This window comes from Falco punctatus (genome assembly GCF_963210335.1).
Source record: "Falco punctatus genome assembly, chromosome: 5".
Taxonomy (NCBI): domain Eukaryota; kingdom Metazoa; phylum Chordata; class Aves; order Falconiformes; family Falconidae; genus Falco; species Falco punctatus.
The window spans coordinates 7,845,570-7,864,749 of record NC_137584.1 but is presented as its reverse complement, the minus strand read 5'-3'; the positions used below and the strand labels follow the sequence as shown (position 1 = coordinate 7,864,749).

The window sequence follows — 19,180 nt, the reverse complement described above, 5'->3', positions numbered from 1 at the left end:
AATTCCCATGCAATGATGTTGCTGTGCGCAGGGAAATGTCATAGCAAATGGTGAGCTAGTGGTCATAAAGAGAACCTGGGAAGGGCTCAAACAGGACTATACTGAGAATGCTGCCTAGCCCAATTATTGGAAGCAGTTCAAACTTCTTATACTTCATATTATTTAATAGGAAATTATAATTTAAATTAGAAATATTTTAAAATAGGTTTTCCTTAAATAAATTGAATACTATCAAATCCGGTTTGTGGTGATGCTGTGTTACAGCCTTTTCAACCTTTGCCATTCAGATTGACTAATTAATCTAAGACTCCATGTCTTTGCACAGATAGCATCCATGGTCTTATTTGTGTTGCCCATAGGGTTTCCTACTCACTGAAAGGAAGTGGGTATGTACTTGCTGATGGCCTATAATGTTATGCTGCTGCTGTGAAAAAAGGATAAGCTTTTGTACTCTGGTTAAACATTAACCCTTCTGTATGCTCCAGCTTTTGTTTAATTTGCCCATATCCATAGTATTCAAAAGAGCATTCAACATGTCCTGTATATGAAAAAGTCCAGTTTGAATTCAGTTTGTTCATTGTAGCATCAGGATGGGTTATTTTAGTTGTTCAACTCATTGCTTTAGGGTGATGCTTTTGTAGCAGCCTTGGAGTTGGTGGATGTGGTTAAAAACACACAAAACTGGAACTCCACAGAATCGTGTGTCTAAAGTATAAAGAAGATATTTAAGGTTCAATACAACTAGGTTGCTTTGGAAGCCACACTCTTGGCAAGTGCATGAAATGTATACTCATACTCTGGGATCATATAGAGCAGTTTCCTGCAAGCTTAGACAATTCCTACTGAAATATCTCTGACCAAGGTAAAAACGACTTACAGAAAACAGGTAGAAAGTGCGTTTTTGTCTAAAAGCTTCCTGTCATAGAAAAGAAGTCAATAAAACAGCTCAGGAAATAAATTTCCTGACCCAAGTGTGTCTCAATAACCTCTGACATGCTTAAAACCCCACATTTTTAAGAGTATCAGTAGTGAATGTTTTAGTCTTCCAGAGTAGCATTTTCTTTCTTTTAGGATTTCCCCATCAACTCCTGTTTTTTAATCTTTATCTCACTTGCTACAAAGCAAGTCCATCGCTATTTGTGGCAGACGTGAACATCATCTTCATTTCTTCTTCCTAATTACCTTGTACCCATTTGATAATTGTTGCATCTCCACTTACATGTTTTTTTCCTGAATATATGCAAACCCATTTCTGCCCTTCTCGTAGGTCATATTCCATGGCACTAATCGTTATAGTTTGAGTTCTATGGGTTTGTGGTATGTTTCTTGAAGGTGTCCAAAACTGGACATGGTTGTAGTATGTTCTTTCAGGAGAAATATTTAATGTCTTTCATTATGTGTGGCTCTTTTTGAATGTTCTTCCCTCTTCTTGCAAAGTAGTCATGAAGAGTTTGTGATCCACTGTAGTCCCGAGACTTTTTTTTCCCTGCAGCACTGCTATCTAAAGAGTTTCTCATCCTCCGTCACTGAATTTCTTTAGCCTTACCTTTGCATGCAAATATCAAGCCTTTATTGCAGCTTGTCTTTTTTCAGGATGCTTTTTGAGTTTGTCAGATCATTTTTAGTTTGTACCTTCCTATCAGTTGCTTCCCACTTCATTACTATTTGCGTATTCAACAAGTGTATTTTGTCTTCCCTTGTCTTAGTCATGAATAAAATGATTTAAGAGCACCAGATGTAGAATAAAGCTTTATGAACCCTCTGAGTGCATCCTTCCATTTTTATTAAAGGTAGTGATAGTTACCATCCAAGTATGGCTTTATAACTAGGTGTTTTGAACATAATGCTGAGAGTTTATCTAAAGGTGTATGTGTTCTGATTCCATATTTCAGAATTTGAGGCAGCAGATTCTTGAACTTTTGGGTCCGATTTCAATGAATCATGGTGTTCACTTCATGGCTGCTATTGCATTTGTGTGGAATGAAAGGAGGCAAAATAAAAATACTTCTAGGACAAAGGTATGTTTATACTACAATGATCACTTCAAATAGTGTTAATAGCTTTAAGTGATTTAGAAGCAAGGAGAAAATCAAGCATTCCAGTGAAAAAATACATAGTATGAAATATGGAGAATATTTCTATTACATTTCTAATTAGCAACTGTACTGCTGGGGAGCTACCAATTTATTTTAGAATAGGATAATCATCCCAAATTCTTCAGGAAAAGAATAAGTGATTCCAAGTCTGTAGATGAACTGTTATTTACTAACATTTCAATCCCATGAGGTCAGCTGCCTTAATTTTGGCATAGGCATTATCTGTGATGATAATCTGTGGCATATATTTGATTTTTTTAGGTTATTCCTACAGCAGGTGAAGAACAACTTCTACTGGTTGAACTAGTTCGCTCTATCAGTGTTATGAGAACAGAGACTGTTATACAAACAGTGAAAGAAGTTTTGAAGCAGCCTCCAGCCATAGCAAAGGACAAGGTATGAAAACTGCAGGGATGCTATTGACTTATTTAATGTCCTCTTACTGAAGCTTAGGGTACTGCTGGTTGGGATACTTCATTCACAAAGCTGAGCAGTACAGTGTGAAAATTTTCATAGAATCAAAAAATCATTTAGGTTGGAAAAGACCTTTCAGATCATCAAGTCCGACCGTTAACCCAGGACTGCCAAGTCCACCACTAAACCATGGCCCTAAGCACCACATCTACGTGGTTTTTTTTAAACCTCCAGGGATGGTGATTCTACTGCCTCCCTGGGCAACCTGCCTCAATGTCTGACCACCCTTTCCGTGAAGAAATTTTTACTAATACCTGATATAAACCTCCCCTGACATAGCTTGAGGCTGTTTCCTCTTGTCTTATTGCTTGTTATCTGGGAGAAGAGACCGACCCCCACCTGCCTACACCCTCCTTTCAGGTAGCTGTAGGGAGCGATAAGGTCTCCCCTCAGCCTCCTTCCCTCCAGGCTAAACACCCCCAGTTCCCTCAGCTGCTCCTTGTAAGACTTGTTCTCTAGACCCTTCACCAGCTTCATTGCTTTACATATTTTCACAATATCGAACAGGTGGATGAATTTCTGGAGAGAAGTCATACCTGCTTAATCATTTACCATTTACTGAACAACTCCAGAATCACGTTTACTGCTTCTGTACAAGACTGTGTTTCGTGGGGATAGGCTGCTTACATTAGGAAAACAGGTGCATATCCTAGCTTCAGGTTGATTTTTTTTTTTCCAGGTGGGAAAGGGAAGGGGAGAAAAGAGGGAATAAAAAAAAGGGGAGAATAACTTCATAGAAGGATGCCTAAATGGACATTCATAATATCCTGTTAATGAAATAAGCTATATCTTCAGACACTACAGTAACATTATAGCATTGTCAGTTTTGCCCTGGCAAGTGAGGAGAAAAGTCACTTTATTCTTCCTGATGACACAGGTTTTGTATCTTTTTCTAGAAACATCTTTCACTGGAAGTATGCATGTTGCAGTTTTTCTATGCTTATACTCAGAGGTAAGGCAAGAAGTTGAATTTCTTCTGTCATTAGGAAGCAGATGGACAATTTTAATATTTTACATCTTTTTATAATCCCTTGGATAAGAAATAGCCTGTGTAATATAAATCAAGAGGGAAGAATGGGTTTGAACTGTAGGTGTCATAAAAAAGGGATTCATTTTGGGAGTTTCCTAGTTCTGCATCATCTTTCTTCCCTCACCTCAAAATCCTGCTGGAAATCTGCCCCCTGCCCAAAGAGAGCTGATCTTAATTGTGCTGTAACTCGTTACCATCCTGACTTTGGACTGAAAAGTACATCTTTTGAGTACACTGTTCTTCTCCCATCTTTTCTTCTCCCATCTTTTCTTAGTGACTTGATATAGCCACCTAATATTAAATGAAAACACAAAGAATCTGTATGAATGTTGATTCACAGTATCTGACAGTAGAATTGTGAGGTAGAAGAAAAATGGGGAATACCTGAGGGAGAAGCTGTGGTTTTCATTGCCATCACTGCTCTTTCTTAGGATTCCAGTGACCAGCTTAGTAGATAGCTGGGCAGCACTGCTACTTCTGTTAAAAGATTCCATCCAGGTTGGTCTTCCAGCTCCAGGACAATTCCTCATACTTGGGTAAGTGCTCTTGATATCCACAAATTATTTCCAAATAAGCTCAAAATCTAAGTGTGTAAAATCAAACAGAAGTGTTAGTATTTTCAAATCTTTAACACTTTTTTTTTTTTTTTGAGTGATAGAGCTACTGCCCAAATTTTGAGGGTTTTATTAAATAAGTTTCTTCTCTGAGGAATGGGGGTTACATATATTAAATTTTACATTCCAATGTGATATAAACCACAATCTTACCTTACTGATTATTTGAGCGATTTAGGCTCTTTAAACAGTACATTAAAGTTTCTGATTTTTCTTAGAAAATAACTACAATGACTATTTCTTAGGTACATGTAGATTTGCAACCCATTAGAAAGGATTCATTCCCAGTATGAAAGCTGTTTGTGGTGTGTTAGAAATAAAATATTGATTATGATTTTCTGTATAAAGCTTCAAGGACCATTTTCTTGAATTTCTGGAATTTATCTTCCCTAGTAAACAGTGCTGAAGATAACTTTGTGTGTAATCTAGTAAAATGTGTTCATGATAATGTTGATCATACCATAGTAGTTTAACTTAAGAAAATTGAAAGGATGTTTTCTAGAATATTGATAGATAGCAATGACTGAAGGCTTACTAAATAAATATTGTGCACATAAATTTCTTCAGATTTGTCCTAACTCTTAAAATTGCTGAATAATGTATTGTGAGAAGAAAATCCATATCTACTTGTGTATTTTTTTCAGTGTTCTTAATGAGTTCATTATGAAAAACCCAACTCTAGAGAATAAGAAAGATCAAAGAGATCTCCAGGTAAGAAATTTCTTATGTGTGTGTCTCCTTTTGAAACTAAATGCTTGAATGTTCTAGAATTACCTGGTATATCAGTTCTGTAATCTGAATCGGCTCTTTACTATATTCTGCTTAGTACTATTTATAATCTCTTGAAAAAATCTCTTTTGCTGTGGCCTTATTAATTGATAATATAGAACAGAAGTGATTTGAAGGCAGTTCTAAACTTAATTAGTTATATAGATTTTTCTACAAAAGCACGTCAGGACAGAAAATACAGCCTTTTTGCACAAAGTTCTTAAAATGCTTGAGGTTTTTTTTTTACCTACCAGGATGTAACGCACAAGATAGTGGATGCCATTGGGGCAATTGCTGGTTCTTCCTTGGAACAGACTACTTGGCTAAGACGAAACTTAGAGGTTAAGCCTTCCCCCAAGATTATGGTTGATGGAAACAACTTAGAATCGGATGTCGAAGGTAGTTTCATTTTAATCTGTATTTTAAACAAAACCTAAAGCCAAAATTATCAAAGAGGACAGATTTACTGTATTTGAATACATTAAAAATGCCTCAGTATTGTTCAGGCAGTAGTATCTTAATGTATCTAGCAAAGTCTTCAGAATATCTGCTATTAAAATATGCTTGTAAGGTAAATAATAGCTTAAGAAAACTAACTCTGGACTTTTTTTTTTTTTTCCTTATTCAGATATACTGTCTCCAGCAATGGAAACTTCAAACATAACTCCATCTGTTTATAGTGTCCATGCACTGACCTTACTTTCTGAGGTAAATATCTTCTCAAATGTAGTAACTACTGTCTTATAGTATACTTGTATGTTGTGAAAAGCTTTGGACTAGAAGCTTGGGGAAAGCGAGTTGATGGGACACATTGATGTGAATGTATTCTGGGTCCTGTCATATAACAATGTATAAAACTTTGTTACTAACACAGTTATAAGGATTCAGTGAGATGGATGAGGCATAAAGCAGTATAGAAAACTTTTTTGGTGGCAAATTTTGTGTGTTATTAGTGGTATGTGTTATTTACTGCTGGTAATTACAGTCAGTCTTTGATTATTTTTTTTTTCTTGCTTGTAGCTTATTCTGTAGAATGCTTTGCCCAATAGCTTGTGCTTCTGTATTTTTACATTAGTTTGTCTTAAAAATGATGGGACATTTATGCTCTGGATTTTGTGTAGTACCTGAAATTTGATCACTTCCATTATAAAATAGAACGTTCAGTAAGGGACATCATACCAAAAAAAAAAGGCTGAATAGTAGATGAAAAGAAATTTGAGAATGCATGATAACTATCTTCCTCTCCTTATATAGGTTTTGGCTCATCTCTTGGATATGGTCTTCTACAGTGATGAAAAAGAGAGGGTTATTCCTTTGCTTGTAAATATTATGCACTATGTTGTTCCCTACCTCCGTAATCACAGGTATCTTTACAATATATTGAATTGATGTAGATCACTACAGCCAGTTGAAATTTGGTGGGTGACAATTAAGTTGAAACAAGCGTAATAAGGAAGAGATGTCTGTCAGACTTCATAGAAAACAACAATTCAGAATTGTTTCATGCTGGCTTTTTTTTTTTTTTTTTTAAGTGCTCATAATGCATCCAGCTATCGAGCCTGTGTCCAATTATTAAGCAGTCTTAGTGGGTATCAGTATACAAGGAGAGCATGGAAAAAGGAAGCATTTGACCTCTTTATGGATTCCAGTTTCTTCCAGATGGATGCCTCGTGTGTTAACCAGTAAGACTTTCTTTTTCCTGCTTATGTCAATGGCAGTTACAAATTGTATGTATACCGTTACACAAGAGTATGTATAATGTGGACCAAAATTTCCCAACAGATCTCTGTTGAGAGAAATAGAGAGGGATATTCTGTGTTTCAGATTACCACATGAAATGTGAAACTCGCTTACCTAAGGTATATTTCTATGCAGAAGTAAATTTTTTTTTCAGTTTCAAGATACTATTTTTTAATCTATTTTTTCTATGAGGAAAAAGTGGTTAACTTTTTATAGAATCATAGAATGGTTTGGGTTGGAAGGGACCTTAAAGATCACCCAGCTCCAACCCCCAGCCATGGGCAGGGACACCTTCCACCAGACCAGGTTGCTCCAAGCCCCGTCCAGCCTGGCCCTGAGCACTCCCAGGGATGGGGCAGCCACAGCTGCTCGGGGCAGCCTGTGCCAGTGTCTCACCACCCTCACAGTAAAGAATTTCTTCCCAATATCTAATCTAGATTTACCCTCTTTTTGTTTAAAACTCTGATCTCTCCTCCTATCACTACTTCCTGATAAAGAATCCCTCCCCATCCTTCCAGTAGGCCCCCTTTAAAAGTATTGGAAGGCAGCTAACTATAAGGTCTCCCCAGAGCCTTCTCTTCTCCAGGCTAAACAGCTCTCTCAGTCTGTATTCATAGGGCAGGTGCTGCAGCCATCTCATCATCTTGTGGCCCTCCTCTGGACCCATTCCAACAGGTCTATGTCCTTCTTATGCTGCGGGCCCCAGAGCTGAGGGCAGCACTCCAGGTGGGATCTCAAAGAGTGGAGTAGAGGGGGAGAACTACCTCCCCTGACCTGCTGGTCATGCTTCTCATACAGCCCAGGATACAGCTGGCTTTCTGGGCTGTGAGTGTGCATAGCCAGCTCGTAGTCAGTTTTTCATCCACTTATACTCCCAAGTCCTTCTCCACAGGGCTGCTCTCAGTCCATTCACTGCCCAGCCTATACCCATGTTTAGGATTACTCCAGCCTACATGCAGGACCTTGTACTTGGCCTTGTTGAACTTCGTGAGGTTCACACAGGCCTACCTCTCTAGCCTGTCAAGGTCCCTCTGGATGGCATCCCTTATTTTCTTTGAGAAGGGGGGGCAGGAAATACAGTTTCAGATCAAATTGCGCCAAGTAAATGGTACCTGTATAGCAGAGAGCTTGCACGAGAAGCCTTAGCCTGAATTCAAAGAGCAGAAAAAGCTCTGTAAATATTCCTGTAAGTTCCTGCTTTTTTCTTGCTCTTCTGATTTGTGTGCAATCTTCTTTTAGTTGGAGAGCTATTATGGATAATTTGATGACACATGACAAAACCACATTCAGAGATTTGATGAGTAAGTATTTATTGATGTAGTAGTGACTTTTCTCCAAGGGAAACCTTAAAGGGAGAACAAATATCTTAAAAAAAAAAAAAATAAATATTTGTCCACCATTTATTTCGATCTGTTTGATTTATTCAGTGTTTTTCATGTTTTCTTCAACTATTTGTTTCTAGAGATTACATAAGATAACTTGAAGTGAAAGAATTTGAGACCGTCCTGGCACACTAAATTTTGCCTATATGGCAAAGCTGATTAAGCAGAGTAGATGAGGGTGGTCGTGTTTGTTTGTTTGGGGTTTTTTGTTGCTTTTTTGTTGTTGTTTTTGTTTGCCTTTTTGTTAAGAAGATGCATGTTCTGCAATTTGTATTTTTTAACACCTACTTTTGAACTACATTTGTGCAATGAAAGTAAGAGTTATTTGTGCCTTAAAGTGAAACAGAAAGGAAATTTTGAAGTTCATCTCTGCACTATGCTTTTTTTTTTTCTTTCAGCACGAGTGGCTGTGGCTCAGAGCAGCTCACTCAATCTGTTTGCTAATCGAGATGCAGAGCTGGAACAGCGTGCTATGCTCCTGAAGAGACTGGCTTTTGCAATTTTTAGCAGTGAGATAGACCAGTACCAGAAATACCTTCCAGACATACAAGGTCAGTAAAATTGTATCATTTAGTGAACTTCTGGACTTTGATGTTAACTGAGGAGTATTTGTACGACAGGGTAACATCAGGTAAATTTGTCCCCTGGAATATCAGTATGCGGTACCATTTCCATGGCTAGATGCAAAGTTTCTGCACATTTTGGTTAAAATGTTTTCAGTCTTAAATGATTACAAACTACACATACTTTGTGATTACCAGCTGACTTTTATCCAGGTTACTTCACTGATCTGTCATTTTATACCTTGATCAATGTCCTTAGGTACCTGCAATGTGCACTTTTATATGAATATCTGAAGTATAAACAGCTCTCAACTTGGGATAAATAGAAGGGCTGACCTTGAAGTTTTGAATTCTTGACTTCTCTGTTTTTTCTGCTGTTCTGTTTATCTGCCCTATTTATCACTGAAGAATACCTCTTCTAGTGACGTTTTTAAGTGATTGGGAATGGGAGCTGCTTAGTTTTATTCTAATATGATCCAAGTAGTTACAACAGCAGCTTCTAAATACATTGTCTTTTAGTACTACCAAGGTGGACACTTCAGTCTCTTCCTCCATATGGAAAGTCAATCGCATAATCTTTCTTGTTTCATTTGTTCCAGGATTTAGTCTTTGAAGGTTTTTTTTGTGTTTTGTTTTGTTTTGTTTGTTTTTGGGGTTTTTTTTAAAGTTTTTTTTTCCCCCAGTCACTGGCTGGGTTTACTGTGTTCAAGATACCAGGTGGTTTTACTGGTCTGAACTGCAAAGTGCATGTGGTGATTAGACTGAAAATTTTCTTTATGGATTTGCTTCTGATATGTTGAATGTTTAGAGGTGCTTATGTTTAAATAAGAGCATGTAAGCCCTGTGTAATATCCCATATACTATGATGATTCAGCCTTTTAATAATAATATATCCTAGCTGTTCAGGCTGTTGTATTGTTTGGAATCTGTTAACTCCTCTTTTTGTAATCGGTGAAACACTACGTAAGGTGAACAAAGCTCCCAGATGCACTGCTGCATTCATTTATCTGGAGGACTTTAATCAAAATATGTAACTGAACTATATTGAGGTTTCTTGCTTTTGTTTGTTGCTTGGTGAAAGTGGTTCTTTTATATGCTGACAGACTAGAACTGTAGCAAAGTACTGAAACAGTAATATGGCAGATACTGAAAGTAAAAGTTGAGAGTAAATGAAGGAAGGAGAAAACATTAGTTGAAATTATTCTGAACTGAGGAAACCTTGGCTTTTTGTTTCAGAAAGGCTGGTAGAAAGTCTCCGTTTGCCCCAGGTGCCCACCCTTCATTCCCAAGTGTTCCTGTTTTTCAGAGTATTGCTTTTAAGAATGTCTCCACAGCACCTTACCTCTCTCTGGCCAACTATGATCACTGAACTGGTGAGTTGCATTTAGAATTCATGACTCGGAAAACTGGTGCAAATCTGAGATGGAGCCTTGTTCCACCTCAATGTTTTTAAGAAAATCTTTTCTAGATTTTGTGCATGTAAATGTACAATGGACATAAATTGAAAGCTGACTGACTTTCATAGTCCTGATGTCTGTTTTTTGCAACCAAATAGAATATCTGTTGGCTGAGGCTATTTAAGCTGTTCAGATGTCTCCTGAATTAAATTTGCATGTGCCCTCATTGTTCCGTAGTGACTCCTACTTGAATTTCTGCCTGTGTATGTGTACACTCTCTACAATTCCCATTGCTGCTGTGCTCAGTGTTCCCTGTTTCTACTTTCCTAGCCATTCAGCCTTCTTCCTCCAGCAGTTAGGATGAGAACCCACATAAAGAAGGAGTCAGGATCTAGATTGTATTGGCAATTGGTGGTCATTCAGATCACACCAAGGCTGAAATTTTGTAACTAGATTTATACAAGACCTGACTCAGCTTTCTTCTTTCTCTTCTTTTACTCTACATAGCAAGACAGGAAAAGCATCTGTTTTCAGAGCTGCTACCTGTGGAGTCTCCAATGTTGGCTCCACTCTTTTGCTTTGGCAATGGGAATGGAGGAGAGTGGTTGGTGCATCCTGTGATCTGTTTAGTCTGTTTGGCAAGGAGTTCCTAAGACACTAGTTAACACAGATAGCAAATCAAAATTACTGCTGTGATTATTTTTTTTCCAGTTTTTTGTATCTGTAGGCACCTAACCTAGCCCTTCATTAATAACAGATTTAAACAATAGAAGGCGAAAAGTTATGTAAAGTGTTTTAAAGATAAAGCGAATTGTTCTAACAATAGATGCATTTGTTTTGAGCCTATCAATAGTATAAATAATAGAAAACCCAGTCTGCCCGTTGTGACATTCTGATTCCTGTGCTGTCCCCTGGCCTTTACACAAGTTACCACAGTCCTGGAACTACTTTCAGTGGACACGTCTGTATTTATTCTGGGAATTCACATCTGAGCTTGACTGTTCTGTTATGTGATTCTTTATTCTCATTTCCTTTAGGTCTTGCTCTCTTTCTAAGTAGTGGAGGTGATTAGCCTCTGAAAACTTTCCTGGCCGTAAAAGTGCCAGTTTGTGGGTTGTGCTTCTCAGGTTATATGTAAGGGATGAAAGAGCTTTAGGGTTCCAGTGTCCACTCAGAGCTCAGGGGGTTGTTTCATCATCCAGGAATGGAAATAAAGCTCTGAATAGTTCCTCTAATGCTTATTACTCAGGCCTCCCTACAGCGCTTTCCTGAGTCACAATCCATTAAAAAAAATGGTATTTAAAATGTAGTATTTGATCTTCAGGTACAAGTGTTTTTACTGATGGAACAGGAGCTCACTGCTGATGAAGACATTTCCAGGTAAACTTACAAATGTCTCGTTTATTTAACTTGGTAACAGTCTTCTGGCATGCTGATGGGCAGCTGACTCATTCTTTAGAATTATTTGTCTTAGAATTGTCGAGCTTAAATGAGAAGGACAAGTAAAGGATAGTTCAGGACATACTGTTCGGGACAAAACAAAAAAAGAAGTCCCACTGTCAGATTGCTCATAAACCACTAAGGTAAATCATGCAATACAAGTATGTTAGTTCTTACAGTGTCTTCCTGGCTGAAATGACACTGCTTCTGCCATTAAAATATGCATGGCATGACTTTATAGCTTTTCTGTATCATACAGTTATTTAGAACAAGACTGATGCACTGGGTCTAAATAAAAATGTGATTTTTTTTTCTGGTGTTAAAAGACATAAAGATAAGGTAGATAATTTTTGTTGTGTCATCGTCCTTTTCTGTCCTATCTACCTTCTGCATGGAATGATCCAGTTTTGGTCAATGCCAGAAGTAGAGGCAGATTTCTCAAAAGAACAGAGTAGTTATTTGCCCAAGTTGTGTTCTTTGCTTTTTTCCTAGATTCATGTTGTTCTTTTGAAAAAATTTCCCCTAAAATAAAGTGATCTCAACATGACTGGCAATTTTAAACTTTCTTTTAAATTGGATGTCGGATGGGAATGAGATACAGTGTAACATATTTATTATATATTAACATCTTGCTTTATATATAAACACACAAAACTCCACCCATAACACAGACTTGCAATGTTCCAGTTTGTTGTATGGATACAGGATTAAGCTGGTAAATAGTTTTGTGTTTGTAAAGGCAAGTCAGAAAGATGATGTTCCCATAGTGGCAGAAGGCTGTTATGACTCACCTGCATTCTGTAATTTATTTTAGAACTTCTGGCCCATCTGTTGCTGGTCTGGAGACAACGTACACAGGCGGCAATGGTTTCTCCACGTCCTACAATAGCCAGAGATGGTTGAACCTGTACTTGTCTGCTTGCAAATTTCTGGACTTGGCCCTAGCTTTACCATCTGAAAACCTGCCTCAGTTTCAGATGTGAGTAGAAGACATTGTCATTTAAGATCTTAGCTGTTTGCCCATGCCTCTTGGTAAAATTCTAGTGTATATATAAAAAAATATAATCATTTTTTTTCATATTTCCGTTTCTTTTCTGGCCTTTGCCCATGGCAGCCCAGGGTTCATTCCCTCCCAGTGTCAGAGTGGCCCCCCGAGCAAATGATGCTACATACTAAATGAATTCAAGCTGGTTTGATTTAGCCTGTAGCAAGAGATTGTCCACACTTGTGAGCTAATCAGTAATAGTGATTTATTAAAGCATTTTATTTTTAAAAGGATTTAGTTGTAGTAATGTCTAAACTCAAAATATACCCACACATCTTAGTGACTAATGCATGAGATCAGAGAACTGCATGTTGTCTCAGCATGACTCACTGAAATTACTCGTGTGTGATCTGTCTGGAAGATGTTGCAACAAACCTGCATGTGAAGGGGACCCCATAGGTTTTTCTTGGTCAGTGGTGTTTATGTGTGCAAACTGTTTCCTCAGTGCCTCTGCAATCCCATTCTGGGAGAAAAAAAAAAATAAATAAAAATGAATGCAAAACTGACATTTGCTAAAGACCCTACGAATGAGAGGCCACCAAGGACAAAAGTATCACGTCTCTTCCTCTACACCCACAGTGGTGACTCTGTCAGGACTGCCATGCTGGCACAGCTCTGTAGACATTTGGTCACTGCAAACTGTCCTGTTATTTAAAAGACACGTGTGGGCTAGAGTGCGGAAGGACTCGCACACACTGTGCCAGTTTGTGCCCTGTAGTATCTCTAAATCTAAAGCTAATGTTGAAAGTTCCTTCATTTATTTTACTTTCTGGGTATTTGGCTCATAATTCTTGTTCGGGTCTCTAAGCTGTCCTCATCCCCATTATCAGCCAACCTAGTTTTATTTAGGTCATTACTGTGCACGTCTGGAAAGGCAACAGTAATGCTGAATCACACTGTCTTTCATAGTGTTTTCACAGAGTCTTGCATTGAACTTTCAAGGACAGAAACTTTTTTTACCTTTACAGTTTGTAATGCAAGTAGCCAGCCCTTGCAGTGCAGCAAGGGGGCAGGGGTTGGGGGGTGGGGCATGGTATAGTATCAATTGGTCCTGTTGGCCTATGAATAGGTAAAATAAGTTTGTTATCAACATAGTATTTTAGGAACGTTTTGTGTGTTATAGTAAGCATTGCAAATGTGTAGCAAAATGTTTTGAGTAACTTACGTATTTTATAATTCGGAATTGCTTTTAGTTCTCTTGCACACAATGAAGATGTGAATAGTAGTGTTTTTAGCTTCTCTGTCTTATTTTGCTCTTGGCATCCACAAATACTTTAAGAAACTGTAGAGGAAAAGGACAATGCTACATTCTCGGCTATATTACCTCCTGCTTTTCAGAATGTGCCTTTTCGATTCTTGCTTGTCAAACACTGATGCTTTTTGTGTAGGTCAGCTCTGGGGTTTTCCCCCCTCTTTCTCTGGTACTTAACTAATTTCGTCATCTGCTCATATTTTTAGATCTAGCAGAAAAGCCTGCATGTTCAGTAAGAATAACGTCTACTTTTGTTTTCTCATGACAGGTATCGTTGGGCTTTTATTCCAGAAGCATCAGATGATTCAGGCTTGGAAGTACGAAGACAGGGTACACACCAGAGGGAATTCAAACCGTATGTGGTGCGTCTAGCAAAACTGCTGCGAAAAAAAGCAAAGGTATGTTGTTTTCTTCCAGTTTTGCTTTTCATTGAAAACTTTTGTGCACAGTAGCAAAACAGCATTGTTTTGTTTTGGATATTTATTTTTATAACAATGAAGATTGGAAAGGAGGTTATTTGGTGAGGGAGATTCCCACTGGAGTAGCCCTGAGTCAGCATCAGGCAAAAGCCAGGTGTAGTTATATAAAACAAAAACAACAAAACCCCAAACAAACAAACAAACAAAAAAATCCCTAGAAAAAAAATCCCAAAAACCAAACCAAACAAACCACAAAACAACCCCAAACCTGCTATGGTCAAAAAAAGAGTATGTTCAGTGACTTTGGAGTTTCCAACTAAAAGTATTATTTGTATTATTTGAATAAAAGTAAAATATGCTTGTATCTGATACATTTTAACATAAAAGCACTTTAAGATAGCCAGTCATATTTGTAGGTACTAGTGTAACCCACCTACCTTTTGAAACAGAAAAGCATTTTTGTTAATAATAATCACTTTGAAATAATTAGAAAACTGTTGCATTGCTAAAAATGACAGAACCAAGAGTTCTGATACTGTGCCAAGCCAGGGAGGACTGGATTTCTTCCCTGAAGCGGTTATGATGAATGGAAGAAGGCAGAGAGCAGCTGAAACAGTTCTGGGGAAATCTTGGCTGCACAGTTTGTAGAGTGGGAGTCAAATTAGGGTTGTCATTATGTTGGTGCATGAGGTATATTAAAACCCTCGTTTGGGTGGGGTGGAGGCCTGATCAGTTAAAGAAGCTGATGGAAGCTGGCCAAGCCCTGTCCCAGGGAGTTCCCTCTGTTGCCTCGAAGTAAGAAAATTGCTGTCAGATACCTTGGTGCTCCTGCTGTGAGGACAGAGCCCCTCTGGGCAGGCGCTTCACTGGGAAAGGTTGCTGGTGGGCCAGGGAAACAGAGGGAAGCTTGAAGCTATATGGGAGAAAACTTTGGAGTTGTGTTCTTGGGTTTCCCTCCAAATAGATGGCATTGTCAGGGCTGTAACGCTGGCAGCTTGCTGTAGCTACTGCATTAACAATCTGTAATTAATGTTTTCACTGAGTAAAGGAACTACAGCTGACATAAAAGTGTCTACATAAAATTTAGGGATAACTTAGTTGCAGGCAGGTCTGAACTACTCAAGCAGGGCTCGCAACTATAAGGGATAAAACAAGTACCTGAAGAATATCTGCATTCTTCGTTTTATTGGTTTTGAACCACGAAGTGAGACTAAATTTCTCTTCTCACACGCGTAACAGAACAGTCAGCTTTAACTGACTGCTAATCAGGCATAGCCTTTAACCCTGATATTCAGGGTGGTGTGCTATACTTGTTAAAAGTTGTCACGCTCCAAATTAATCTCTCTGCATATGTATAATTATAAATGACATATGATGTATAAAATATGCATGCTGGTAAGTAGTGTATGCTGAGATAGGTGCCTAATTCAGGACTTCCCCAGTATGCTTCAGGAATATAGAAAATCCTGGGATTTCTGGAACCCCCTAGTCACGACAGCAGTTGCACACTGTGAACCACAGATAGGGGGTAGATGAAGAGGTAAACATGAGGTAATGAATATTGACTTCCAGGCCACTTCCTCTTCGTGCAGAGGAGAATATTGTTGTGTATAGCTGTGGGGTTTTTCTTAGAAAATAACTGTTTCTGAGCAAAATGTTCTAGTGGATCTTAATTTTCCTTCAGAGCACTCAGACTAATGCTCAGATTCCTGTAGTATGGTGTTGATGAGGCTCCATTGTCTGAAGGAAACGTGCTTAAAAAGCTCCTTCGGCACTACTGGCAATAAACAGAAGAACAAACTGGCAGTGCTGTTATTGTCTAATCGTGTCTTGGCCACGCTAGCTCCAGAGTCTGCTGCTTCTGGACCATGGACTCCATGGGGCAGGTGACTTTTCTAGCTGAAGCACAGCACCCAACCAGCAACTGCACGGCCTTCACGGCAAAGTATTATTTTGATATATGAAATGCAGTCTGAAAGTTCTCCTCTTTCCTTCCACAGGACAAACAGGAGGACTTTAAGACGGTGGTTTTGGAGGGAATGGAGATGGCCAAGCATCAGGTGAGGGTGGCCTTTGATGCTTGAGTTGTGAAGCAACATAATAATACTATCACCTCAAGGCCCTGGGCAGTATTTAGCTTTCAGTAAGAACTGAGAGAGATCAGTCTTGTTTAGAGGATAAAGCTGAGAGATTTTTGAAGTGAAAGAATCACAAGGGCTCTTATTTTCAAGGATAACTTAAAAAATTACTTCTAAGTTGGTTTTCTACATGAAATATATTACAAAAAGTTAGTTTAGTTCTAAGAATTATTATAATCACTAATCTTTATAAATCAAATAATAATTTTTGCCAAATAGCAGATATAAAACACACAATCCCTAATCAATCTCTGTCAATTTAATTGATTGATTTAATTACCTGAGGAACTACTGGTGTTTGCTTAGCAGATACTGATGTGAGGAAATGGCTTCGATGAGTTATATTTTGTTGCTCAGAAGGAGAACTGGTATTTGCACGTGCACCCCATTTGGTTGGCTGCTGTGTAACACTGCCGCTGCATGCTGGAGGTAGTCCATGCTCACTGGGTGATACTGAGCACGGTAGAGAACGAGTACTGGAAAGCCACTCTTCTGTGAATCCAATGTGAAGTTTTTAAAGGAGAAATTTTAAACCAGTAGTTTTGTTAAAAGTAGGAGCCATCACCAACTCTTGCGTTGGAATTCAGTCTTCCCTTTGTGGATGCTCATAATGAGCTTTTCTTTTCTTGAGATCTGTAGAGCTAGAATAGCAATCCCCTGTGACAGGGAGCCAACTCACCAGATTAAAATACTAAATACGTTCATACTGAATTTTAACATAGTTGTGTTTTTGTGAAACGTATGTCATGTAGGCTCCTGAACTGCAGGACAGCTGCTTCATTTAAAGGGCAAAACCTGTATTTGCTAAAAGTATCATCTCCTGCAGAAAATCTGCTTGCAAAAAGGCTATGCAATCTGTAATCCTCACCTTACTCTGCTCCCCACTGCTGTTCTTTCCCCTTCATTCTCCTTTTGCTACAAAGCCTGCTCTTCAGGAGCTTTGCAACCTGCGGGGGGCTTGGACCTCTGCCTCAGCAGAGCAGGATGGAGGCGCTGATCAGAGGTGGATCAGGAGGTGGCTCTCCTTGATGTGGCCTTTGTGCTTCTTTTCTCCTTCCTCAGAATAAAAATCAGTATTGCTGGAACTGTACTTCACAGTAGAAGCTCTGCCATACTGGTTTATTACTAACAGTCCAAACAAGGTGTTTCTGGTGGCAATAGTACCTTATTGTCTATTTTTAAATCTGTTTTCTGACTCAAAGGAAAAAAAAAAATGAGTGAAGAGTACCATATAAGCAGCTGGATGTTGGCTGGTGCTCAGGTATTTTTGTATGCAGATATTTAAGGCAATGCTAAACAGGGTTACAGCAGCGTACTAACACTGCCTGTGAGCATCTGGTGTGTGACTGCTGCCTTTGCTGGTGGGGTTCCTGAAATACCCTTGTAATTCCCCCCGTGAAACGGAAGGTGTGTAACCAAAGTCTTCTGAGAGCATGCGATGAGTAACTGAACCGTTTGTTCAGAGCCTCCATGTGTGTTATTTCCGATACTGAGAACAGCACTGATTTTGCTTTTCCTGAAAACTCTGAACTCTAGCTCCAAAGTGAAAATGCTTTGTGTCTATTGTCACTTCCTCTGGGGTTTACTGTCACTAGTGCTGGCAGTAGGGGGACGTGCAAGTATTATTGGAGACCAGCCTGCTTTGGGTGCCAGGACAGGGGGGGCTGCCTGCCTTTGGCGCAGCCCCGTGCTGAGGCAGTGGACTCAGATGCCCGCTGCAGCTTCCCCGTTAGTGTCAGCCGACTGGCTGCAGCCTGTACTCTCCGCTGCTGCGAAGCGTGGCGAGGGGAGGAGCAGAGTCTGCTTCAAAAGCTGCCCTCCAGCATTACGTGTCTTTTGTTGATAGGACGAAGATTTTTGTAATCTAGAGAAATACTTTACGGGGCATTAGTCTTTTATTGTTACCTGTGCTGCTTCTGTTTTGTCCTGTATTAATTCCCATTTCTCCATATTTACAGAAAAACCCAGAGGAGGACAGCTCAGGGAAAACACTAAGTTGGGAACCAGGTCACTTGCTTTTAACCATCTACACTGTTCGCAGCATTGAGCAGCTTTTGCCTTTCTTCAATGTACTCAGCCAAGTTTTTAACAGCAAAGTCACAAGCAGATGTGTTGGACACTCAGGGAGCCCCGTCCTTTACCCCAACTGTTTTCCGAATAAGGACATAAAAATGGAGAACCTCAAGACCTTCTCCAGCAAAGCAAGACAAAAGATAGAAGAAATGGTTGAGAAGGATTTTCTTGAAGGTGTCATAAAAACATGAACCAAACTGGTACTACTCAGCTTATATGTAGTGTAACTATTTAAATGAAATACTGTATCTTTCCCAGTTGTATAGTATTCTTTTCTTACTTTGTATGTAATGAAATACTTAATGTTGTATTTAAGTTAAATATTTGTAAATAAGAGAAAAGTTCTGGAGGTGGCCTGAATCAAGTTTAAATATTGGTGGCTCATTGATTATGGTGCCTACTATTTAAAGTACATGTTTTGTTGTCTTGAGTTCTGTCTTTAAAAAATCCTAAAAAAATACAAGGTGCACATTTTTTCAATTTGTTTCCAGTTTATTTTTGTCCTTTTTTTTTTTTTTTTTTTAATCCACTGGAACTTGTGCTTGTTTACCAGTCTGGAAAATGCCATTATGCCAGAAGTTAATACAGGACTACGATGACAAACATGTCTGTCAGAGGTAGGTACCCTGAACTGAAACATGCAGAAGAGGATACTTGAGTATTGAAAATGTTACATCCTGTTGGCCCAGCCCCTTCACACTTAAGGGGACCAGTAAGGGCCACAGAAGACAAACTTGTCTTTGTCCCTT

General features: G+C 38.8%; 1 protein-coding gene across 10 annotated transcripts in view; it reads left to right on the top strand.

The window, feature by feature from the left end:
- Positions 1-18,911, top strand: part of DOP1A (DOP1 leucine zipper like protein A) — a 68,184-nt gene extending 49,273 nt beyond the window's left edge. For 7 of the 10 annotated variants that reach the window (XM_080389442.1, XM_080389438.1, XM_080389441.1 and 4 more), the window contains 17 exons: positions 1,893-2,018; positions 2,358-2,492; positions 3,467-3,522; positions 4,032-4,136; positions 4,859-4,925; positions 5,237-5,381; positions 5,611-5,690; positions 6,237-6,346; positions 6,515-6,664; positions 7,962-8,023; positions 8,503-8,655; positions 9,904-10,040; positions 11,389-11,444; positions 12,319-12,483; positions 14,070-14,199; positions 16,221-16,280; positions 18,317-18,911. In XM_080389442.1, coding sequence (XP_080245568.1) covers positions 1,893-2,018; positions 2,358-2,492; positions 3,467-3,522; positions 4,032-4,136; positions 4,859-4,925; positions 5,237-5,381; positions 5,611-5,690; positions 6,237-6,346; positions 6,515-6,664; positions 7,962-8,023; positions 8,503-8,655; positions 9,904-10,040; positions 11,389-11,444; positions 12,319-12,483; positions 14,070-14,199; positions 16,221-16,280; positions 18,317-18,622 — 2,043 coding nt within the window. In that variant the 3' untranslated portion in view covers positions 18,623-18,911. Of the gene's footprint in view, positions 1-1,892; positions 2,019-2,357; positions 2,493-3,466; positions 3,523-4,031; positions 4,137-4,858; positions 4,926-5,236; positions 5,382-5,610; positions 5,691-6,236; positions 6,347-6,514; positions 6,665-7,961; positions 8,024-8,502; positions 8,656-9,903; positions 10,041-11,388; positions 11,445-12,318; positions 12,484-14,069; positions 14,200-16,220; positions 16,281-18,316 lie in introns of those variants that run through there. The other 3 variants (XM_080389444.1, XM_080389443.1, XR_013928481.1) reach the window with 2 other exon arrangements.
- The last annotated feature ends 269 nt before the right edge of the window (positions 18,912-19,180 follow it).